Source organism: Molossus molossus, unplaced genomic scaffold, assembly GCF_014108415.1.
Source record: "Molossus molossus isolate mMolMol1 unplaced genomic scaffold, mMolMol1.p scaffold_m16_p_17, whole genome shotgun sequence".
Lineage (NCBI taxonomy): Eukaryota > Metazoa > Chordata > Mammalia > Chiroptera > Molossidae > Molossus > Molossus molossus.
Window position 1 is genome coordinate 52698738 of NW_023425352.1, and position 24454 is coordinate 52723191.

General features: G+C 59.4%; 2 protein-coding genes across 2 annotated transcripts in view; one reads left to right on the forward strand and one right to left on the reverse strand.

Moving 5' to 3' along the window:
* LOC118632089 (cadherin-23) overlaps window positions 1-24454 on the forward strand; it is a 335260-nt gene that overhangs the window by 301399 nt on the left and 9407 nt on the right. The window contains exons 24-31 of the mRNA XM_036264847.1: window positions 69-214; window positions 3061-3280; window positions 4843-4995; window positions 6967-7080; window positions 10561-10709; window positions 18039-18099; window positions 18843-18991; window positions 23330-23465. Coding sequence (XP_036120740.1) covers window positions 69-214; window positions 3061-3280; window positions 4843-4995; window positions 6967-7080; window positions 10561-10709; window positions 18039-18099; window positions 18843-18991; window positions 23330-23465 — 1128 coding nt within the window. The remainder of the gene's footprint in view (window positions 1-68; window positions 215-3060; window positions 3281-4842; window positions 4996-6966; window positions 7081-10560; window positions 10710-18038; window positions 18100-18842; window positions 18992-23329; window positions 23466-24454) is intronic.
* On the reverse strand, window positions 13435-14328 carry CUNH10orf105 (chromosome unknown C10orf105 homolog). The gene has a single exon (XM_036264541.1). The coding sequence runs from the start codon at window positions 13792-13794 to the stop codon at window positions 13435-13437; it is 360 nt and encodes a 119-aa protein (XP_036120434.1). The 5' UTR covers window positions 13795-14328.

Below are 24454 nucleotides of genomic sequence, written 5' to 3' on the forward strand. Positions count from 1 at the left end.
ATCTTCTCCCTGGCCCTTTTCTCCTGTACCCCTCTTTTCCTCTCCTTGCCTCCCTCCCTGGTCCCCAGGTGGCAACCCCCCTCTGAGAGCTACCAGCAGTGCCACAGTGTTTGTGAACCTCTTGGACCTCAATGACAATGACCCCATCTTTCAAAACCTGCCTTTTGTGGCTGAGGTACTTGAAGGCACCCCCGCAGGGGTCTCCGTCTACCAGGTGAGCTTCTCGTTCCTGACCTGAGATCCTGCTGCCTGTCTCCCTCCACTCGCCCGGACCAGCCAGCAGGGGGCAGCAGGGGCCTGGCGGCTTGCCCAGCACTTGGCAGCGCGGTCAGGGAGGCCAGCTGAGACCACCAGGCAGGACACAATCGGGGCCAGGCTTGGGGACCAGTGTTCTGAGAGATGGTGATGGAAGCCTTCCTGGAAGAGGAGGGGCTTGAGCTGGGTCTTGAAGGACCGCGCATCTGGAGAGGTGGAGGGAAAGCACCCCAGGAGATGGATAATGGCAGAAACGGAGGGTGGGGCGGGCAAAGAGAATTCTGGGAAGCCACATCAGAGAGTTTCTCAGGGCCTGGTTATAGAGGTCAGGCCCCAAACCCTCAACACCCCAAGCCTGTAGGCGGTTTTAGAATACAGAGAAGGTCAGACGTGTGGCCCATGTGACCTGCCCCATGGGGCAGCCCCTCTCCCGCGCTTTCCTGTAAACTCTACGGTAGCTGCACACGTCAGATGGGATTATCCCCACTTTGCAGGAAACGTAAGAAATTTGCCCAAGTGCCTGTGGCCATGAAGGGGTAGGGCCCGTGTTCAACTCAGCCCCTCTGCCTCCTGCTCTGTTACACTCTGGTCAGGAGGCTCCGAAGGTGCTGGTTCCGAGAGATGACACCCTTTGAGAAATACTGGAAGGCCTTTGCCATTAGGAGCACCGGTTTTGGAGTCTGCCCAGTATGGACGTGGATCCCAACTCCACTGCCTGTGTGCTGGGTGACTTGGCGCAAATGACTTAACCCCTCTGGGCCTGTTTTCTCACCTATGGAATGGGGATCATAATGCACCTCCCTGGCTGTGCTGTGAGGATTCAATCAGACATGAGTGTAAAGCAACCCGGCACTTAGACCGCAGGGAATACATGTAGCTGGTGTGTTCATTCTGTCCCTGCCGTGAGAGTTTATACCTGAGAGACAGGACCTGGTGTCAGAGGGTTAGCCTGATCCCATCAGGGGAGGCGGTGTGCATCGGGATGCCAGAGTGGTAAGCTTGCGATGCCCTGCAGGCCCACGGTGCCTCAGTTTCTTCATCTGTGAAAGGAGATGAAAAGTGTTCTTTGATGGGTTCCAGGGAGCATTCTCTCCAGCAGAATATTGTCCCCAAACTCCCAGCAGGGGGAGCCTTGAGCCAGGGAACAGCCGCCAATCCCTGAGGAGTCCCCCAATAGGAGAGGTGGGGTGAGAGCCCCTCGACCGGGTTCTCCGGGGACTCACAGAGAGCAAAGGAAGGACGTGCCCACCAGCACAGCTTCTGAGTTCAGAGAGAAACTGGCTCAGAATCATAAGAAGATGGTTGAAGGAGCCACAAGTGTTTAGTTCAGAAACTGTCTTCAGATGCAGGCAGAGGATTCTTGCTTGAGTCGTGTGGTTCCCCAGGACCCCTCGTGACAACCAATAATGGTTTCTGCTGGATGTGCAGAACAGCTTTCTCCAGGGACTAGGGCTGTGTGCAGGAACATCATAAGTAGTGAGCCTCCCACCCAGGAAAGCATTCAAGCTGAATCTGGACACCCTCTTGTCGGCTTGTTATTGTGAATTAGACCAGATGACCTTGGCATTGCCTTTCAATCCTGAAAGCCTTTGCTTGATGTAAAGCTCTTATTTTAATCATTGTTACATATTTTGTTAAATGTTTTAAATGCGCTCCCATGAAAGTTTCAACATAGCAGGGAGGGTCTTGAGTCAGGATATCGCAAATCACAACTGGAAGTGCAGATGGGAGGAGGGATCTGGGGGGAGGCTTGCCTACGGAGGGCCTCGGTGGCTTTTTTTTTTTTTTTTTAATAACCAAATCCTTTATTTTTAAAGATTTATTTAAATTGATATTTTAGCCCTGGCCGGTTTGGCTCAGCGGTTGGAACGTCAGCCTGCGGTACAGAGAGACCCAGGTTCGGTTCCCGCTAAGGGCACGTACCTCGGTTGCAGTTTGTCCCCGGCCCTGGTTGGTCGTGAGGGTGGCAGCCACTCGATGTGTCCCTTCACATCGATGTTTCTCTCTCTCTCTCTTCCTCTCTCTCCCTCCCGCTCTATCTGAACAAAAAATGGAAAAATGTCCTCAGGTGAGGATAAAAAATAAATAAAATAAAATAAATTGATATTTTAGAGAGAGAGGAAGGGAGAGGGAGAAACACTGATGTGAGAGCGAGACATGGATTGACTGCCTCCTGCACGTCCCTGACCGGGGATGGAGCCCACAGCCTGGATCTGTGCCCTGCCGGGGAGTCAATCGGGCAACCTTTCGGAGCATGGGGCGACCCCAGACAACCGAGCCACTCCTAAATAATAAAAGCCTCAAGTGGCCTTTAAAAATGGAGCCTTGATACCATCTTATTTTTGTTGTCTTACAAATTAAAACAAAGCCGAGCAGGGACTCCTGGGGGTTGAGCACCACAGGACTGGGAGTCTGGGCTATAGACCGCCCCAGTCCAGCCTCCTCGGGCTGGAGGGTGAGGGGTGACAGCCGTGCCAACTGGGGTAAATCCGGGAGGGCTTCCCAGGGAAAGCAGGGTTCTGAAGGGGAACGTGTGGGGACCTAGACTCTTGTTCTAAAACGTCCCTTCCCACCGCACCCCCGCCCCACTTGGCCATCGGGCACCTTTCAGTTCCGACCTGCTGCCCCTCAGAGAACACCTGGCGGAGTGTGATGGGGCAGTGGCCTGGCCTGAGGCTCGGGCTGGGGGCAAGCAGGTATGTCTGGCTGGAGCCAAGCGTAAGTCAGTGGGAAGGAGGGCACGTCTGAGGGGAAAAGTGCCAGTCCTGGTATCCCACTCCTCACGCGGCCCCTCCCCTCCCTCAGGTGGTGGCCATCGACCTGGATGAGGGCCTGAACGGGCTGGTGTCCTACCGCATGCAGGTGGGCATGCCCCGCATGGACTTTCTCATCAACAGCAGCAGCGGTGTGGTGACCACCACCACCGAGCTGGACCGAGAGCGCATCGCCCAGTACCAGCTGCGGGTGGTGGCCACGGATGCGGGCACGCCCACCAAGAGCTCCACCAGCACGCTCACCATCCGAGGTGAGCAGGGCGGGGAGCCCACGTGTACCCCTGCTGCCCACTGTCCAAGGGGGCACCGGCCACCTGGAACCATGCAACACAGCGGAGACTTTCCTTATCTTATCGAGACTTGCTTATCAAGTGGAAAAAGCCAGCGAGCCTTCTCCCCACCTGGCCACTGCCTTCAGTGCCCCAGAGCCCGAGGCAGTGGCCTGGACCCACCGCCAAGGTCCCCTTCCCGGATCCTGGCAACAGCAGAGAGGGCTTGAGCGGGGCGAGGCCCTCAGGATCACGAACAGTGGGGGGAGGTTGCAGAGCCTTTGTCTCCTTTGAAAGCCAGAGTTTTTATTTGAAGGTGCAAAGGGACCTTCCCCCGTGTGCCTGGGACCTCCATGGAAAGGTGTTGCCCTGAGAGGAGGGCAGTTGGGGTTCCCAGCCCCCTTGAGATTCCTCTTCCACTCGGGCCCTGTCCATCTTTCCCACTGTCTCCACCCTCTGTCGGAGTGGGGCCAAGGAGGGCTACTATTTCTCTTCCACTCTGGCTATATCTTTAATTTTTGGAACAAAACTGGTACATTGACATGAACTCTGGCCAAGGGGCCAGGAATAAGCCCCTGGAAATAAGCCCAGAGTGTAATGGGCAAGATCCCTTCCTGGCTGCTGCTGGCCCTTGTGGGATGGGGGTGGTTAGCTCTGCACAGGCACAGACGTTCTTCAACCGCGACCTGAGATGGTGAAGACAGGAGAGAGCCGAGCGTTCTCTCCTGTTGGTCCAGGGCTTGGCTTGTGGGTTCCTGGTACCAGTTTGAGGACCCACTTCTATGCCAATGATCAACAGGGAGGATGTCCAGTCCTCTCAGGGAGGACCCCCAGAGGATTTCTCTCCAAAACTAAGCAGAAGCCATCTCACCAAATGAGCCCATCATTCCTCCTGGTGATATAGAGTAGCCTCGGTGGGGTGGGTCATTTCACTATGAAGATCTCCCCAAGCCCCATCTGCAAAAGGAATAGGGGCTGGCAGGCAGAGTGGAAAAACTAATCTTTAAGGGAAATTGGATTTTTTGAGAGGAAAGTGTCCTCAAAGCAATTATTTTCCCTGGGACCTCATCACAAACTAGGGACAGGCCTCCCAAGACCCCAACCTCACCACTCTCTTGCTGTGTGACTTTACACACGTCACTCAGCTGCTCTGAGCTTCTGCCTGCCTGTCTCTGCAGTGTGTGTGACAATGGCTGCCTCAGGATGTTACAAGGGACCTGTGTGGCCCTATAGAGGAAGCATGTAGCGTGGGCTTGGCACGTGGGGGAGCTGGCGACGGTCACTGTCGTCAGGCACACTGGAAAGAGGCTCTAGGGTGTCCTCCCTGCTCAGACAGCAGGAGCGGCAGCAAGGACAGGGGCTGCGGGAGGGTGGGGCTCTGGCCAGCTCTGCCCTGCCCCGGCCAGCACGGGACCCTCAGCTCAGACTGGGAACCGTTGACGATGGGAAATCCACTGCCTGTTGTCGGCGGTATGAGCCACTGCCTTTGGGGCTGGGGGCTGGTACAGAAGCCGGGCTAGTCCGTGTGCCGACTCTGCCCGCAGTGCTGGATGTGAACGACGAGACGCCTACCTTCTTTCCGGCGGTGTACAATGTCTCCGTGTCCGAGGACGTGCCGCGCGATTTTCGCGTGGTCTGGCTGAACTGCACCGACAACGACGTGGGCCTCAACGCTGAGCTCAGCTACTTCATCACAGGTGCAGCCTGGCTCTCCACCCCTTCCAGATGTGCGGCCTGTGGGGGGTGAGCAGGGCCTGCGGAGGGGGAGGAAGCCCAGCTGGCCGTCAGGGTTTAGCCCCTGCGAGAGCCTCCCTGAGGATTTGCTCTTGGCTTTGGATCCAGGTCCCTCCGGTCTGGCTCCCTGGGGCCTCCTGAGTCGGGTAGAGGTGAAGGGGTTACTGAGGTTCAGTCTAGAGGGAGATGGAGCCAGTGACTCCTGGCGGGAGCCCTGTCCCCCCCCCCTTTTTGGGGTGAGGACGCAGGCTGGAGGAATGTGGCCTTGTCCTTCCCTGGAAACCCTTCGCTCATGAAGAGAATTCCCGTCTGTTTAGAGGCAGATGGTTTAGATCTCTCTAAATGAACTAGCTGTAGCTCAGATTGTCACGTAGCCCCCACCTGAAAAGCTCTGCAGAAATATTATGAGGCCATGTCTTGGCTCAACAGGCGAAGGAGCCGTGGTCAAATAGTGACGTCTGCCATGACGGCAGCTTGGTGGCAGGCCTGCCGTGTGGCCCTTCCTGGGCTAGAGCATTCTTCAGGCTGGCATACCCGAGAGGTGCTGGATGCTGGGGCTGGGGCACGGCTCTTCCACGTTCCTGAGCCTCCCTTGGCCATTTTACTGTTTCAGTCTCCCCCGTCCACAACCAGCCGCAGCCACATCACACACACGTTCATATTCACGTGTACATGCACACACCTGCAGTGCACACGCCAGCGTCCCTGATGCTTCTCCCCCGGAGCGAGGAATATGGGTTCACAGCCCATCCGGTACTCGCTGCAGCCAAGGTGACCCCCAGCCCTCAGCCTCTCCTTTCAGGTGATACTCCCCTCCTTCCCCTCCATAAAGGGGCCCAGCTCCTCCCAGTCTGGCCCTCGACGACCCGGGGAATGGCTCGGTTACCAAGGCCCCACATGGCACCAGCCATGGCTCAGCCGCAGCACTACTTGTATCTTAGCCCCCCGCCCCCCCAGGAGCCAGATTGGGTCCCTTATAGATGGTGCTTCAGCTACTGGAGAGCCCATACTTCAGGCTTGGGGGCAGGGGACATTCCCCAGGGGCCAATCATGTCAGTAAAAGGGAGCAGGTGGTAGTGGCCCCCAGGATGACTTCCCTGAGGTGGCCAGTTCCTGCTCACCTGAGAGCCCTCCCAGCCCTGGGATCCTCAGATTGTCATTTCACACCTAGGAGCTGTGCAGTGTCCTGTTCCCAGGTAGCCCAAATCGAGTGCAGTGGCGCCCTCTGCTGCCCAGAGTACCACACTGCCTGCCAACTAGCACTGCCTCCACACTGTTCCGATGGAGTCTGGCTCCCATCTACTACAAGAAGGGGATCCTCACACTTCCCACCTGTCCCAGAACCCAGGAAGACCCAGTAGCACCTGTCTCCTGTCCTGCCCCTACTTTTCACTCGGGAGCCGCCAGAGAGAACCTGGAGAATGCTCAGCCAGCCCAGAGACCTCAGCCACACATAAAAGCCCCAGCCCAGGTTAACTGCTCAGACGCTCCTGCAGGACAGGCAGGTGACAGGCAGGTGAAGGACACAGGCTGGGGAGCAGACTGCTGGGTTGCAGTCCTACACCCCAAATAGGGGACTGTAACCCAGGGCACCAGGCTTCACCTCACTAAAGGCTGTCTTCCTGGTCTGAAATGGAGACAGTGACAGTACACATGAAATAAAACAGTCCACAGTAGGTGCTCGTGAATGTTAGGTAGACTCCTAAGATTCCAGGCATTCGGCACCACCGCCTAAGCCCACGCCAGCCACACTCCCATCAGAGCCCCCCAGAACCCCGTTCTCAGACAGCGCTGAGTGGGCAGCACAGCCTTCCATTCCTGGACCACCTCTAGAGTGTCCGAGCTCAGAGACAGAGTTGGGGTGCCACCTCCCTTTCTCTAGCCAGGAGCCTCGTTTTCTAGCTGAAGCTTTATTTAGTTGCTTTTGCCCACAGGTGGAAACGTGGATGGCAAGTTCAGTGTTGGCTACCGTGATGCCGTGGTGAGGACAGTGGTGAACCTGGACCGGGAGACCACAGCTGCGTACACGCTCATCCTGGAGGCCATTGGTACGCGCTAGCCTCTCTGTGTACTGCTCCACAGTGCTCTGGGCAGGGCTCACATGGGGCGCCCTCCCAGGAGCCAGGCCTTGAGCCAGAGGCTCTGCCCTGATGCCAGTGGAGAAAGGGTAACTGGGCATCCAACATGCTGTTGAGTGCTTTGCAGGCATGAGGCTCGGTGCCTGGTGCCATACACGTACACTAAGGTGGTGTGGCAGGAGTTACATGGAGCCATGTAGACTGATCACTGCAGAATCAGGCAAAACCAGCAGAAAGGGAGAAAGGATGACCCAAGAGTAGCGGCACAAAGGGTGGTGGAAACTTGGTGGGATGGGGGTGACCACCTTCTTGGAGGAGGTGGCATCAGGGAATGCCTTTGGATCGATTAGGACTCTTGGTTGCAAATTTTAAAATAAAAACGCTGACTTCAGGATTATGAGTTCACAGAACCAGTCCTCGGGGAGATAGATGGAGCTTCTGTTTGACGACGGTTCAGGAGGCCCCCAGGCCTCAGTCTCTGTGTGCGCTGGCTCCGCCTCCTGGGTGTCGGCTCCATCCTCTGCCTCACATGGAGACAAATGGCTGCTGCAGCCCCAGCCCGAATCCCCTTGGGTTGGAGCGTAGCAGCAGGGAGACAGCACTTGTCTCTCTCCTGTCTCCCCAGCTGAAGCCTGACATGAGCTCTGCTTAGGTTCATCTGCCCCCGTTGCCTGTGCCTGAACCCTGGTCATAGCCAAGGGGGCAAGATGTGCTGGTGGCTTAGGCCTAAATTGTGTGCCTATCCTTGGAGCTGGGGGGCAGTCAGACCACCAGGAACCCCAGGCCTCAGAGTCGGGAAGGTGGAGCAACTTTCAGGGCATGGACTTACCTAAGAGCAGGATGGTGCTTCTGGGCAGAAATGAGGCAGGACCACCCCCACCTCGAGGGCCAAGTGAGGTTTTAGTAGGAGAAGCAAGGAGGGCATTTCAGGCACAGAAACCGACCCAAGGGCCTGGAGGTGGGAGCGCCGTGTGTGCGCATGCGCGCGCTGCTGCCCCACAGTGGGGCCCACGCTGGGGAAGGGAGACTACGATCAGGTAGGACAGCTTATGGAGGCCCCAATGTCGGGCTGGAAGTTTGGTCTTTGGTTTCCAGGCAGCAGCAGCCCTGAGGGCTCTGGATAGGAAGAAGGGTATGACGAGACCTCTGCCTCCCACATGGCCCTTGTCCTCCCAGCAGCACCCAGTTCAGTGTTTGCAGTGAGCTCTGGGTGGGAAGGGGGTGCTCTGTGTGCCTCCCTGTCGGCCAGCAGCCCCTCCCGAGCCTGCCCATGCCCACATCTTCCCTCTGCCCTGCTCTCCTCCCCTCCTGGGCAGCCTCTGGAGACCCATCATCCCCACGAGTCCAGCCTTCCCGACAAGCACTGGCCAGCAGAACAGGGCTCAGGAAGGCCTTTTATGGGCCTGCCAGCTCACGCTGTCACCAGCCAGGGCAAGGAAGCAGGACCCCCAGGGCAGTGGGAGGCTGGCCCCGGGGACTAGGAGGACAAGATGACTCAGAATTGGGTGACTGTAGTGTTTGGTCAGCTGGCCTGGGGAAGGAGTCATCACCGGTCCTCAGCCCACTCTCACCGTCGTATGCTCCCTGGGGTGACTGTCCCTGCCTAGACATACAGCTTTGGTCACAGCTCCCTCCAGGGAGGGTGACCCAATAGCTGCCCCTGGGGCTGAGCCACCTCCCAGCTCTGGGGGGTCCTGCGGGGAGCTGAAGGGGCAGAGCCCCTGGCAACCTTAGGCTTAGGGATCAATCAGGGCCCTCATCCCTTAAGGTAGCAGGCCCACGGGCCACATCTGTCCCCCGAGCATGTTTGTTTGACCCGTCTCGTGTTTCATAATGAATGACAGTCGTGAACATTTAAAAATCAGATTTTATTTAAATGCTCATGTTCAGTTTCTCTTGAGAAATCATACCTAGTGTCGCTGGGTCCGCATTCTGCCTATCCACTGTGCACTGGCCCAGAGGCCCACCGCCCCCTGACGCAGGCCGCCCAGCTGGGCACCCATGGCTCTCCCCAGCTGGCCCTGACCGCCGCTGCTCCGGGGTCTCAGTACCTGAGTCTGGTTCCTAGGCCCGTGGCTCTCCCCAGCTGGCCCTGACCGCCGCTGCTCCGGGGTCTCAGTACCTGAGTCTGGTTCCTAGGCCCGTGGCTCTCCCCAGCTGGCCCTGACCACAGCTGCTCCGGGGTCTCAGTACCTGAGTCTGGTTCCTAGGCCCATGGCTCTCCCCAGCTGGCCCTGACCACAGCTGCTCCGGGGTCTCAGTACCTGAGTCTGGTTCCTAGGCCCGTGGCTCTCCCCAGCTGGCCCTGACCGCCGCTGCTCCGGGGTCTCAGTACCTGAGTCTGGTTCCTAGGCCCGTGGCTCTCCCCAGCTGGCCCTGACCACAGCTGCTCCGGGGTCTCAGTACCTGAGTCTGGTTCCTAGGCCCGTGGCTCTCCCCAGCTGGCCCTGACCGCAGCTGCTCCGGGGTCTCAGTACCTGAGTCTGGTTCCTAGGCCCGTGGCTCTCCCCAGCTGGCCCTGACCGCCGCTGCTCCGTGGTCTCAGTACCTGAGTCTGGTTCCTAAGCCTGCTGTAACACATGGAGTCGGTGGCTTCAAAGGACAGAAATGTGTCCACCCGAGGCTGGGGAGGCCAGCCGTTAAAGTTTGGTGTCAGCAGGGCCACCTTCCCTCCTAAGGCTCTGGGGAGAGTCCTTCCTGACTATTCCGGCTTCTGGTGGCTGCAGGACTCCAGTCTCTGCCTCTGACTGAACTTGGCCTTCTCCTCTGTCCGCTCGCCCTCCGCCTTTCTCCTAAAGGACCCTTGTCATTGGAGTTATGGCTCACCCGGAGAATCCAGGATATGTCATCTAAAGATCTGTGTCTCAGCCCTGGCCGGTTTGGCTCAGCAGTTAGAGCGTCGGCCTGCGGTCCAGAGAGACCCGGGTTCGGTTCCCGCTAAGGGCATGTGCCTCGGTTGCAGTTTGTCCCCGGTCCCGGTTGGGTCGTGCGGGTGGCAACCACTCGATGTGTCCCTTTCATGTTTGATGTTTCTCTCTTCCTCTTCTTCTCTCTCCCTCCCGCTCTATCTGAACAAAAAATAAAAAAATGTCCTCGGGTGAGGATTAAAAAAAATAAAGATCTGTACCTTAATTACACCATCAAGGCTCCTTTCCCAGTAAGTTTACCCTCACACGTCCCAGACATGCGTAAAACTTTTGGGGGCCACCATTCAACCCTCTTCATGCCTCAGCTCCCTCCTCTGCAAAAGGGGGTGATACTAATGGCGCCTCCTCACAGGCTGCTGGAGAGCCTGAGCGAGCCAGGCGAGGACCTGGGGCACTAGGCATTCTCAGTGTTACTCCTCGTCTAGAAAGGGGAGAGCCGCCTGCGGGGCCAGTGGCTGGGGCGAGCAGGGCACTCCCGGGAGCTGCCCCTCGGGCAGCTGCTCACAGCCCCCTCACTCCGCAGACAACGGGCCCGTCGGCCAGCGGCGCAGTGGCACTGCCACCGTGTTCGTCACCGTCCTGGACGTGAACGACAACCGGCCCATCTTCCTGCAGAGCAGCTACGAGGCCAGTGTCCCCGAGGACATCCCTGAGGGCCACAGCATCGTGCAGGTAGGCGGGGGCTGGGGCAGGCTGGGCCACGTCACTCGGAGTGGCCGGTGCTGAGGAAAGGGAGACCCAGGGCCCCTCCCTTCTGGGGAGCATAGGACACCAGGTTACGTCGTCAAGGACAGGGCCCTGGCTCCCCCCAAAAAACACAGAGATGGTTTTGCCCTCCCCCTCTGCTCCCTTCCTCCCACAACTCTCTCCTGTCCCCCGCCCACCCGGGTGGCCCTTTCAGGGCAGGGGGAGGCGGCCATGTCCATTTCCCAGAAGGGGGCTGAGGAGGGAGCGGGCCCGGCGAGGCTCGGAACAGAGCGGCCTTCATGGGGCCCTTGGCCGAAGCCCCTCTCCTGGGGAGTAAACAGGCACGAGAAGAAAGGAGGCAGACTCGGGGAGAATGGAGAGGCCCTGCAAATGAGGCCTCAGTTGCTGGGTGGGAGGGAGCGGGAATGAATTACCCTCTTCATCAGCTGCGAGGGCTTCCGACCAACCAACCGGAGGCTGAGCCAAACAGCAGGTCTGGGCCTGTCCGCTGGAGCGGGCTCTGGGCGTGGGGTGGGGAGTGCGCCCAGCCCCCGGTGTCCGGACCAGGGGGGAGGCAGGAGAGGCTGGGAGCAGGGTGCTGACTCCCAGAGGCACCAAGAACCCAGAAAATCACGGAGGTTTGCAAGGGTCTGGGGCTGGTTCCAGAGAGAGGAGGTCCCCCCCCCTCCGGGTCTCCGCTCCTTGGGCTTGAGAGCACCTCTCCCCTAGCCTGGCACCTGCCACCCGCTCGTCCAGGGTCCAGGACCGGCCTGGGAACATCCCTAAGGGTAGGCCAGGCCTTTGAGAGCCCTGCCCTCCCAGCCCTCCCTTCTTCGGCCGAAAAGCCACCTCACCCCACCCCGAGTCCCCAGGAAGAGAGCACCTGGTGCCCCGCAGGGCTCCAGCCAGGAAATGATGCGGGCACCGGGCACCGACTTGGGAGGGATTCATCCTGGGATGTCTGGGGGGCAGGAAGAGGTTAACGAGCTGGAAAGGAGGGGAGCCAGCTGCTGGGAGACGGCTCCTGTCACACAACGGGGCTCAGACTGAAGCGCTAGGCCCTGCAGCAAGGCCGGGGCCTCTTCTCCGTTTCTCAGGGAGGTTCCAGGCATCAAGTTTCTGTCCAAGTGGGACACACTCTGGGACGTCATGTTGGCCTGAAAAGGCACCGCGAGCCTCTCCAAGGCTTGGGGAGAGCTGCTCTCGAGGGGTGTCTGAGGGAAGAGGAGGGCGCCTTAGGCTTGGGGGGGCACCCAGACTAGGCCTCCCTTCATTCAGTAAGCGGACTTCCGTGTCCCAGCGGTGAGGCCGAGTGAGGGAGAAGGCAGACAAGGGCGACCCACTGCCAAGAGCACGTGATCTCCATCCTCCCTTCCAGAGGGGCGAGGGGGCGGTTCCAGGCAGGAGGTGACAGCTGGAGAGCCTAGCGGGCTTCCCTGGGGAGGCGCCCTGTGAAGCGTGCGCACAGCCCGGGAGGACAGGGGTTCATTTCACCTGATGTCTTGGGTCAAGGTAAGGCTAGGAAGTCAGCTCACAGCCAGTTCCCAGAGGGCCCCGAGCACCAGACTGAGGAGCTCTGGCTTTATCCAGCCAGTACTAGGGAGCCACGGATGGTTTTGGAGCTGGCGCGTAGTGAAACTAGAGCTGACTCTTCGACAGGACCTGGCCAGCTGCACTGTGGGTCATAGCAGGGTGAGGGGGGCAGCCCCGCGGCCGAGCACAAGATGACCCTGGCCAGCAGCTCAGACCCCCCTCTGCCAATTCTCTATGAGACCCAACCAAAGTACAGGGCCCTTGGCTTTGTGAGGAGAGCTTAAGAGTTAGGATCTGAGAAGCCCACCCTCGTGGGGATTGCTTTGATAAAGTAGCCAATTAAGGACGCAGGCACCTAGTGTGGTCTAGGCTTGAAGCCCCATCGCTTTCCTGGAGGAATCTGGAGCCTCCCGCGGAAGGGAGGTCCCCCCTGGGTGAGGCTCGGAGCCCAGGTTGCATCACCTCCAGAGCTGGTAGAGCCTCCTGCCACTCTGACCCCGCACCAGGCCGGGACCCTGCAGAGAGCGTCGTCCCCCATCCCCAGCCCCTTCCTGCTCCATCCTAATGTGGGTGCATTGAAGGGGGACAGCCAAGATGGCAATTGGCTAGTCAGTACTGGGAGCCTCCCTTGCCCCTCCTCCCTGCAGGCACCCCGCTGCTCCCGGGGACTCCTCGGTGAATGCTCCGAGGGCCCAGGAAGTCCCAGAGGAGTCTCTGGCTTCCCTTTTGCCTTGGGCCCTGAGTTGGCCTAGAGGGCAGGACAGTACTTTGTCCCCAGTGTGGGCTGAGTTTTCCCTTGGCTGGAGGGAACATGTGGCCATTTGGCAACTCGCACTGAAACCTGAGCTGGGTTTGGCACTGGAGGGTGGGCATGGCTTCTGTGGGGAAGCAGGGGCCCTGGTCCCTGGAGGTGGCTGGTGCCTGGTTGCCAAAGAGGAACCCCAGGGCCCCAGGCTGTACTCTTCAGAGCCTCGGGCCCAGGGTCCAGATGCTGTGGGTTCTCAGCAGGCAGCGCGCAGGCTCTGGAGGGAGGAAGGGGTTCTTGCAGGGGCTTCTCTGAGAAAGGCTATGGGCCTGGGCACACAGGGTGTTGGAGGCGCTGTCTTCCTGCAGCTTGTTGTGCTGTGTCTGAGGGAGGGGGGTCCGAGGGTAGATCCTGGGTGCGGGGAACAGCCTGTCACATCTTGGTAGCCTCCGTGCAGTCCCAGGCGTGGCTGCTGTCGTGGTCCGGCTGGGAGCGGCGAGGTGCAGGCCGGCCCCGCGGGAAGCTGCGCAGGGAGCGGCGCAGGGAGCCCAGGCGCGTCCAGAGCCGGAGCTGGGGCTCGCTGGGGCTCCCGGGGTGGTGGGGCATGCACTCTCGGGCCTGGCCGCTGGGGTCCAGCGCTGCCGGTCTGCAGAGGGTCACGAAGAGCAGGCAGGAGGCCAGCAGGAGGAAGATGCAGGCCAAGGCGATGAGTATGGGCAGGGGGTCCGCTGCCTCCACAGGGCTCCCCCGAGGGACGGGAGTTGTGAGGGGGCTGGGGCCCTCTGTGCCCATGGCTCCTGCAGCAGGAATGGGACAGAAGCTCAGAGGCAAGTCAGCTGGACCCAGGGCTGGGGAGGGGAACACTGATGGGGGCTGGGCGCTGCTAAACTAGGAGTAGGTAGCACAGCCATTGTACAGGTGAGGACAGTGAGGCCCACAGAGGCGACAGGTGAAGGTCACACAGCAGAACAAAGGTCCCCTCCCTGCCCGCCTGCAGGGGAGGAGCTGGGAATTTTGCAGTCACTTCTCACGAATGGCAATAGTCTTAACCTGAAACCCGGGCTCGAAGGCCAACTCCATCCATACTTGCTCTGTGACCGGAATGAATCCTGGATCGTGAGAAGCTGGGGCTGGCAAGGACCCAGGCCGTGATCTGCTGCCAGGCGCAAACGGGCCCCCAGTGCGTTCCGTGGTTCTTACAGTCTTTTTGTAAATTTCAATTGTGATTCAAAACCACAAACAAACAGCAAAATGAGATTTCACATAAATATCTGAATGTCCGGCATCTCTTGAAATTTCAGAATGTCCGCACTGGCCCCCTGAGGCTGGTCGCCCCTGGCGCTGGTGGCCGCGCTGCGCTGCCGCTGCCTCCTTACACAGGCCCCGGCTCCCGCCGCCCACTGCGCCCCTGTGCCCCTGCCTGGCCCCATGGACCCTGCTTCCCGAGACCCTCCAAGCTGCTCCCATGGCAAGTGAGGAACTGAGTCCCAAATTAGGGTAGGCCAAGCCCAAGGACACACTGTGAGCCAGTGACCAAGTGAAGGCCAGAGCCAGGTTTCCTGACTCCTGGCCCCACAGTCCTGCCAGCCTCTGGCTCCCACCCTCTCCCAGGGCTCACGGAGCTGCTCTGAGTACAAGTGGAAAATAACCCACAGAGAACAGCGGAGTCGACGAGGTGAGAAACCCCACGCAAGCACCAGGCACCTGTTGTCGCCTACGGCCGTCCCACTAGAAGGAGCACGGCGATGGCCCTGGTGGATGAGGCTGAGCTCTCGGTTACAAGTAAAATGCTTAGAGCCAGGCTGGCGGGTAACCTGACGCAGGGCACAGGTGAGGTCTGCCTGGACGAGGCTCTCTAGGAAGCGCAGCCGGCCGGGCCAGGCCGAGAAATGCGAGGGCAGGCCCAGCGCCGTCAGCCCTTCCAGTTTCCCAAGAGAAGCCAGAAATCTAGATTTTCAGGCTAACTTTCCTGATGTTTAAATGTTGGCAACGAATTCAAATTTGGTGAACGTGAGATTGAGGGGGAGGGAGGGGAGGGGAGTGGGGGGAGAGAAAACACTGTCAAGACCAAACAAACTTGATTCCAGACACTTCGGAATAAATTTTCAAATGTTTAAAGCACTACAGCAGCCCAAACAAAACACACAAACGGGCTACGTCCAGCTTTGCAAGCCAGTATCTGTGATCTTTGATTTCAACAGACACAGGACAAGAAGCCCCAAGGATGGGCCAATAATAACCACTTATTTCTCTTTGCTCTTGGAGACTTCGGTGAGACTGGGATAGCAGATTTCCCTTCTCTCCCCAACTTGCAGCAGGTCTAACTCAGCCCTGCTCCTGCTCCCGCACCTCCACTGGCAGGAGGCGCCACCGAGCCCACGTCAGCAGGCGGCAGGAAGCCCAGAGGCCACCCTGCTCCCACCTCCCGACCCCCACCCCTAGTCCCCACACCAGGCACTCACCAGCAGCCACGGGACCTAACTCCAAGCTCCCTTCCTGCCTACAGCCTTGCCCTGTGCCCAGCCGACTGAGGGCATGCGATGCACCCCACCCGGCCTCCCACCCACTCCCTCCCACCACTCCTTCCAGGATTTCCAGGCAGAGCGGGACCCCTCCCAGCTCCCAGCTGGAAACTCTGATGCCTGTCTGGCTGCCCAGGGCCTCGCCTGCAGGCATCGCCTGGCGTGCTCCCCTCGGGCAGCCACATGGGCTGGCCCTCCTCTGAACCGAGCGGGAGGAGGGGTGAGGGTGCCCACTGCATCTCCCACGGGAAGAAGACCGGCGGGAGTAGCACGGGAGTGAAGTGGAGAAGTCTCAACCCTGCTGATCCTGCTGTCATTGCGAGGCCTCCGCGTGGACCTGGAGACCGTACCAGGCCAGCAGAGCAGGACCCGGCTTCGGTCCTTGTGGAAGCACTTTAATAAAAGGATACGTGAGCCTGGAATTAGCATCTGCGTAATTCCCTTGGAAGTAAGGGACTCCGGAGTCCTTGACAACATCGGGCCACCTCCCGGGAAACAGCAGGCCAGCTGCCGGGCCCTTGGCTCTCTCCCCAGCCAGGCCAGCTGGTCTGAAAAGGGCGGCGCCCACCAGCCACGGCCAGGAAGCTTCGTGAGGGCGGGCGAAGTCCCTCCCGCACTCCTGGAGTCCAGGGCACCGCAGCAGGCCCTGCTCTGGGCATAGCTCTAAGCTTAGTCTAGAACCTTCTTCCTGACCTCAGAGCTCCATAGAGCAGGGCCCAGGAACAGAGGGACTGACTCATAGCACATCTTGCTGTGTGGCTCAGGCTAGCCACGGCCCTTCATTAGGTCTTCCACTCTACAAAAGCAGGAGACTCCCCTGTCTGAGCACCCCCCCCCCGAGTATTCCAGCAAGCGTCTGGCCCCACTGTCCTCACCAGGCCCCTCCTGCAGCCCCCCAACACTGACCTCAGAGCCGGCTCTCAGCAGTCCGAGCAGGGTGAAGGGTCTCCTCAGCTGTCCAAAGGAGACCCCAGGAGCACCCTGCGCCCCTGTGACCCCAACCCACCCTGGGCTCTGCACTGCCCAGTGTCCCTCGGCCGGCCAGCCAGGCAGAGTGGGTCGCCTCCCTTCACTCTCCCGGCTTTGTCTGGAAGAGTTTGGGTCCTGCCGAAGGGGAGGGGACACCCAAGAGGGTAGGGATGGCAACTGGGTCGGGAGAGGGACAGGGGAGCTGTGTTCCTGAGCCTTCCAGGGGCCTCCCTCCAGCCTGTCTCCTTGGAGCCCTCTCGAGGGGCGGAGGCGCCGGGGGGACACGGGGAAGGTTTCAGTGGCTCTTCCCCCCTATGGCTCTCACCTTCCCCCACTGGACATTTGAATGGTATGGTCTGCAGCAGCCGGCCAGCTTCCAGGTTCCCGGGGAGAGGGGCTCGCAGAGGGCGAGGGCGGGCGCAGGCAGGCGGTGGGCCCTGGTAGCCCTGAGGCCCTTCGCCCTCCTGCCTCCCGGGCCCCTCACCTTCCAGGCTTTTCCCTCTACTTCCCTGAGAGGACTTTCCCTTGAAGGTGTGCCGTGGGGGCTGAGAGGCACTTTGAAAGGCAAGGAGGTCCAGGGCAGAAAGCCTGGGTGGGAGGGGCAGCCCCGCTGTGCAGCTTGCAGTGTGGGTGGGCCCCGGGAGACCCCCGCAGTGCTCTCCCCACCCCCACACTCCCCACACCTTTCCCACACACCTCCCACACGCCCACATATCTTCACCCCACCCACACACCCCACACTTGGCACCCCTCCACAAACACCCCCACCCCCACAGAGACACTCCTCCCCCAACCTGCTTTCTTCCCAGAAGCCAGATCTTCCCTGGCAACAAGCTGCCCTACTTCTTAAGCCACATTTCCATCAAGGACCCCCAAGCTCCCAGAAATATAGCAGAGGGGGGAAGTTGTGGCTGCCCAAGACCTGCGCCTGGGGCCACCCTGTCTGTAGGAGCCCTCGTTTGGGTTTTTGAGCCGCTGCTTCCTGCCCTTAGCTCTTGAGCAGAGAAGAAGCGCTCGGCACAGCCCCGGTGGGTCGCTTTCCCTGGGCTGTCAAAGTCCACCAGGTGACTGAGAAGTCACCTCATCCAGCCCCGCCTCTCTCAGATAATACGTGGTCCAGAGAGGTGTGGCCTGGCCGGGGCCACCCAGTCCAGAAGCGTCATGCAGTCCACCGCCCTAGGTGAGGTGCCTGGGAGCTCAAAAGGCTAAAGGTGGGAACTGTGGAGGTATGAGCTGACCTGGTCAAGCATGGTGCTGTCACCCGCTTCCTCCCCATCCTCCCCAAGCACCTGCCGGGGGATCAAGAACAGAACTGGCAGGTCCCCCGCCATGGACAGGGCAGCCTGGAGACATCTGGGGCCAGGTGTCTCGGGAAAGAGAAAGACAGACATGTCCCTCTCCTGTCCCACACCCAGCCTCCGTGGGAAACCACAGGTCTGGGCAGGACAGGCTCGAGTGGTGTGGAGGGGAGGGGAGGGTCCCCACAAACATCCGCTCTCCCATGGACTGGAATTCAAGGACTGACCTTGTTTCATCCTTCCTCAGCTCAAGGCCACAGATGCCGACGAGGGCGAGTTTGGGCGTGTGTGGTACCGCATCCTTCATGGTGAGTGGGAGCCCAGGATGGCAGGGCCGGCCCTCCCGCCCTCGGCAGGGCTTCCCTAGGCTCCCAGGAGTCGCACCCGGGGCCCCAGGGGAGACGGGAACACTCTCCAACCATTTGGCCCAGTTGGACGTGAGGCTGTGGCATTTGACTGCTTTGCTCCTGAAGTCCAGAGGGGTCCTGAGGGCCGGGCACCCCTTGGCAGCTAGCTCCCCAGAGTCTGAATGTCATTTGCCCAACATGTATCGGTGCCCGTCCCTTAACCACCACCATTGCCTTGGACTCTAGGGCAGTGCTCCCTGCTTCCCAAAATGAGTCCCAAAGCACACGGGCTGAGAGTGAGGGAGGGCGGATCCCCAGAGGAAAAGCAGGGGCGGGCATCGGACCAGCCCAGATGAGTTCCCCAAATCCAGGCTTTAACCGCCTATGGGGAATTTGGTTGGCTCCCTTTTCTGCCCAGAGCCCTCTGAAATATTCGCTCCACTGACACCTCTGGGTGTGGAGGTCTCCGGAGTCTCCCAGGCTTCCCTTGGGGGTACAGAGTAAACGTCTTCCCCCTCCTTCCAATCCTGCCAGGCCAGAGCAGCATGAGGCAGGGGCCTGCTTGCCACTGTGGGCTTCAGCCAAGCTCCTGAGACCTCTGGGCAGGGTCAGCATTCTCGGGAGCTGGGTCCCCCTTTTCACCCCCAAAATCCCACGAGGATCCTGCTCCAGAGCAGAGTTCATGCATCTGTCTCTCCACACAGGTGACCATGGCAACAACTTCCGCATCCACGTCAGTGACGGGCTCCTGATGCGAGGGCCCAAGCCCCTGGACCGGGAGCAGGACTCATCCCACGTGCTGATAGTGGAGGCCTATAACCACGACCTGGGCCCCATGCGCAGCTCCGTCAGGGTAAGGCGGGCGGCGGGGCAGCTCCAGAGCCAGGCAGCAGGGAGCCCCGCGTCTCCTCCCGCACTGCCCTCGGGGCTGGGCCGAGGCCACGGCTGGACTGCCCAGAGCCACCAGTGGGTCCCGGCGGGGCAAGGCTGCCGCTGACTCAGGTTCTGAATAACACTTGGTGCCTGGGATCTTGGATGTGTCGTTTTTCGGAGCCTCAGTTTCTTCAGAGGTGGAAGGGGGTCGATGATGGGGTGAAAGAGGTGTCCTGACCATGCTAATCCCTGTATCTACACGACTCTAGGGTGCCAAGGAAATCTCAGTGTGGTCGTAGCGATGCGGACGTTGCCCACTTCATCTTAGAAATGAGGAAACTGAGGCACAGAAAAGGCATTCGTGGGAGACCTCAGAGCCCAGGTCTTGGGGCCAAGTTCAGCGATCTTTCCACTGAACGTCTCCCCTAACTGTCCCGGTGGCTGCTTCCAGCTGCCTCGTCAACCGTATTCTGTCTGCCCACCCTCATGCCCAGCAGGCCTCTCCCTCAGGCGGCTGAAGTCGGATCAGCCTTCTTCCTGGATGGTCAGAAATAGACCCACAGATGTTCCCACTGGCTGCCCCAGTGGCAGGGGGGTGATGAAGTGACCTACCCCCACTGCACACTCAGCAGCTCACAGCCCATTCCCCTAAACCAGGTGGAAAGTGAGTCAGACCCCAGAAGTGAAGAGTGGGAGGCAGATGGGAAAAGTCAGGGCCAGGGACTTTCACCCAGAACTGAGTGGGGCAGAATCGACTCTCCTATCAGCCCATCTCCACCTGCTGCTCCCCCGGCTGGAAACAGTGAGCAGAGGCCTGCCTGGGTCCCCCTCCCAGCAGTGCCAGCGCGGGGAGCAGGTGACTCAGCCTCCGCCCGTCTGCTGCTGCCCCGGGGACTCTGCCCCAGAAGGGAAGAGATGGGAGGGCAGCCCGAGTCCTTACGTAGCCCGTCCAAGTGAGACCTGCCTGGGCGGAGATGCTAAGTGAGGCGTGCCTCCTGGGTTTTCACACCTTGGGGCTTCTTGGAACGTTCCGAGCTCCAGTGACTGAGGGTGAAACAGGTACCTGAAGAAGGGCCCGGGCGGTCCCACGCAGCCTCGCTCGTGCTGTGAGCTGCTCGTCCACATGATCAGCACTCTCACGCCAGAGCCTGCCCGTGGTGGGGCCAGCCTCCGGCCACAGGGCGACTGCGGTCAGCAGAGCTGGGGTTGGCTCCCTGGACTTCACAGCCCTCCTCCCAGAAGCAGGGGAGCCCCTCTCTCCGGGGCTTGCTCCGGTCAGTGCCTCAGCCCTGTAGCTGCAGACTTTTCTCTAGCCACAGTCTTTATAAGGAAAATGGTTTGCGGCACCCCAAGGTACTGTGTAAACAGGTCAAAGCCAGGTGGTGCAGGGCGGGGCGCAGCCACGCCTGCTCGGTCACCCTCCTTTTGCTCTTCTCCCAGGAACCCTGGGGAGTAATAAAGCCTCACATCGTACTTAGTAAGTGTTTCCTGGACTTGAGCTCATTTGATCCTCATGACAGCCCTAAGAAGTAAGCACTGTTATTGTGCCCATTTTATAGATGAGGAGATTGAGGCAAAAAGGGATTGGCTATTGTGTTTAGGGTCCCACAGCAATACAGGTAGAGCTGGGCTCCATACCAGGCAGTCAGCCAGGTCTGTTTTCCTAACCACTGCCCTACGCTGCCTTACACAAGACTCTTCAAAGCACACAGACCACTGCTACCTTACCCCCCTGGATGACCCTTGTAGTACGCAGCCCCCACACCGTGAGCCCCAGGAAAGCCAGGACCTTTCTGAAGACAATGTGGGGACTTCAGGTTTGCCTGGGATTTGTTTTCCCAGCAGCAGCAGAGATGGTTTGCAGAAACCATCCAAGTTCTCCAGTTCCTGCTTCAGAGACCAGGGGCAGCCCAGATGGAAGGGCCAGGGAGCACAGAGTGAAGCAGCCCTTGTGGAGACCAGGGACTCATGCACGTTGCAAGTGCATGTGTGCGCACACACACACATGCATGCGAGCATGCGCACACGCACACACACACTCTCTCTTCCTGTCCTGTCCCTATTGGCGGGCACAGCACTGAACAGAAAGTAAGACTGGTTCTCCAGGGAGCCTGGTAGCTTAGTAGCTGAGCCCTCCTGCTCAGCAAGAACTTGGCAGACCTGTGTGTTTCCTGTACATCTGTGTCTCTCAGATTTTTAAACCACACACCATTTTGCCTGTCTCTGCTGCTAAAAACAAGGCTGAAACCAACAAGAGAGCAGTGTGCAGCCAGCCTCGGGAGGATGGGCCACACCCAGGCGCCGTGCCACCTGCTTCCCAGTTCATCGCACTGTCAGATGAGCCCTGTGTTTTCCCTCCACCGTGGGCTCAAGGCCATTGAGACAAGCAGACTTGGGAAGGGGAAGGCTCACAGTTTTGAAAGATGAATTGTTAGTTTCTGTTTATGGGAAGAGAGTTCCCGAAATTCATCCATGCAAATTCCTCCCCAAACCCACCCCGCCCACAGTCTCCCCAGCCAAATTCTTGAGGAAGCTAAACTTAGAAGGCTCCGGCTTGTGAACAGCTGTGCTCTGCGGTGGGCACTGCAGTTTGCATAGTGGGTTCAGGGTGTCCGGACGTGAAAAGTCAATGACACAGCAGGGCTGCAGGAACCCCAGGAGCGGGGAAGGAAACCTTCATCCTCGCAGGCCCCTCCCCCTCTCCCTCTGCCCCCCAGTTCTCTACCATCTCTGCTTACACCAACAGAAGTCCCTTCTCTCCAGCTAATTCCCAGCTAAACCCAGAACAGAAGCCAGGGCTGATCCCAGCAACTGTGATCAATCGGAAACCTAGTGTTTGTGCCCCGGCCGCCATTAGTGCCGTGACCACATGTGAAATCTGTGTTGCGCATCACCGCCCACCCCGTTTGCCCCTCTCCAGTCTGCGGGCGAGCCTGCTGGCCCTGGCTCTGTTAGGCTGAAGGAGGTACCTCTTCTGTTCTCTCCTGGGGCAGCTTACCCACAACATAGTGTGAAGAGCGGAAGTGTTGGTAGGTTGGGAACCAGAAGAACCCGCCCTCTCTTTCCAGCTCTCTCGGTTACTGGGAGGCCTTGGTCAAGTCCCTCCCCGTCTCGGGGCCTCTGTTTCCCCATCTAGGAAAAGAGGCAGGAGCCCTGGGGCTCCCTGCAGCTCCTTGAGCACCAATACCATCTGCACAGTGTGGCTGTAACCCCCACCCCCACCACCACACTGGTCCTCTGAGCACAGCCCTGGTCCTGCCCACAGCTGGGCCACACCCTCCCCGTGCCCCGTGCGTGTGTCTGAGTGGAAGGGGCAGGTGGGGTGGCAAAAAGAATGGTTGTTTTGATCTCTAGCCATAAACATCTCTCCATAAACATCTTTTAAATGACTTTGTTACGCAAGATGTACGTGTTCATCAAAGAGCAATTAGGGCAGACAAGCAGTGATGAAAAGTGCATAATTCCACAATTCAGAAATACACCCACTGTCTCAGGCCACATCCCCAGAAGCAAAACCTGACACAGGATTGGTGTGAAAGTGATTAATAGGAAGTGTGCCCAGGAAAAACTGGAAGGGTCGTGGGACCGGCAAGGAGAGGCAGCCAGCAAAGTAGCACAGAGGGAGCTTGGCCTCAGTCCCACGGGGAGCTCTGCGGAGAGACCTCAGCTGCCCCGATGGGCCGGGAAGCCAGAGACGCGACACGGTGCACCCAGCAGTCAGAGGCTAGGGCTGCCCCAGCGGCCATAACACCCAGGCACCCCGGCCGTCTGGGTGAGCGGGTGCCAGTGCCTGGGTAGGTGCTGGCAGTACGAGCACCCAGAGAAGGTGCCTGAGAGTCTGCAGGGGTCCGAGCAATGTCACCCTCTGCTGCAACCATAATTAGCATTTTTATGTCTATTCTCCCAGACACATTTTGGTACTTGAATGGGGTCACTTTAAACCTTTTCAAGCACTTTGCAGGGCCTGGCTCATTTTGTCTTCATAACAGCCCTAGGAGTGACACGGGACATGAATTATGACATCCACGTTACTGTTTTATGACTGAATACGGTGGCTCCAGGACTCACTAGTCAGTCCCAGGCTCCCACGGGGTAGGAGCAGAGCCAACCGCAGGACAGGTTCGTTCCTTCGCAGACGATGCTTGAGCACCTGCCACCTGCCAGATACTGTGCAAGGGGGGGAGACACGGTAACCCCCAGGCTGGCCCAGGCCCTCTCCTCCCAGGAGAGCAGTGACCGCACACTCAGGCCCAGGGGGCCCAGCTCTGGCTTCCCTGGTCCTCCCTCCTGACTTCCCACCTCTGGGCCGGTCCCACAGGTGATAGTGTACGTGGAGGACGTCAACGACGAGGCCCCGGTGTTCACGCAGCAACAGTACAGCCGCCTGGCCCTTCGAGAGACTGCGGGCATCGGCACGTCCGTCATCGTCGTCAAAGCCACGGACCGAGACACTGGTGAGGCCGGCTGGGGAAGGCCAGGAGCCCGTTCCCCTGAGTGACCCTCCCGCTCCTGCAGGGCCTGTCATCCTCAGGACCCCTCGGGTGTCCCCATTCAGCAGCTCCTGGGACAGTCTTGGTGGCATCCTCACCAGATGCCCAGGACTAGGAGGGCTGGCATCAGGGGGAGGTGTCCCAATCTCCGAATGGAGAGAGGAGGAGGCACACGTTTGGGAAGTCCAGATTGGTTATTGTAGGACCTGGCAGCCCCTAGCTGGCCTTTGGCTAGGGCCCGGGCAGGGCCGGGTGAGGTAAAGGCTTTGTCAGAAAGCTGGCTCCTCCAGCCAGCCTTGGCTCCGGGCCTGGCACACACAGGCCTCCAAGGGGCAGTGTGCCCTGTTCTACAGGACAGTGGTCTGCCCTGAAGGGAGCCCGGATCTTGCTGAGGGCCCGAGCCCCAGAGGTGGTCACAGTTAGCAGTGGCCAGTTCACTGTGGCCCTCTCCATGGGGTCTGGGCCAGAGACACGGCCAGGGAGGGGCTCTTTCCTGGGGGTCTGCTGCCCCTCAGAGAGGCTCCCTGAGCTGCTCCTGGTTTTTCGTTCCTGTGCTTGCTTCCTGTTGGCCATTCTGGGGGCTCCCAGCCCAGCCCGTCAGCTGCCCAGCTAACCTGGGGCAAGGACGGGGTGGAGGGAGAAATGAGTCTGCACTCTCTCGGATGGATTGCTCTTCCCTTTATACAGTTCAGGTCACATACGTCACTGTGGCCCAGGGTTCATGTTCATAACCTTTTCCGGGTCAGGAATCCCTTTGAGAAATGAGGAAAAGCTATAGATTTTGGATCCCTCCCTAGAAAAATGCACGTCCATGCAGAGTTTTGCAAATAATTTCAGGAAAGCCTGGGATTTCCTGATGTTCTGTGACCCTCCCCCTGTAAGTCTGTGGGCTTTAGCTGAGGAGGCTCCACCTCTAGCTCCTGGCTGAAGGATGTATTCCAAGACCTAGGGAT

What these genes read in the sequence shown, in the direction of transcription:
- CUNH10orf105 (XM_036264541.1), bottom strand. Translation starts at nt 13,794, where the DNA reads ATGGGCACAGAGGGCCCCAGCCCCCTCACAACTCCCGTCCCTCGGGGG.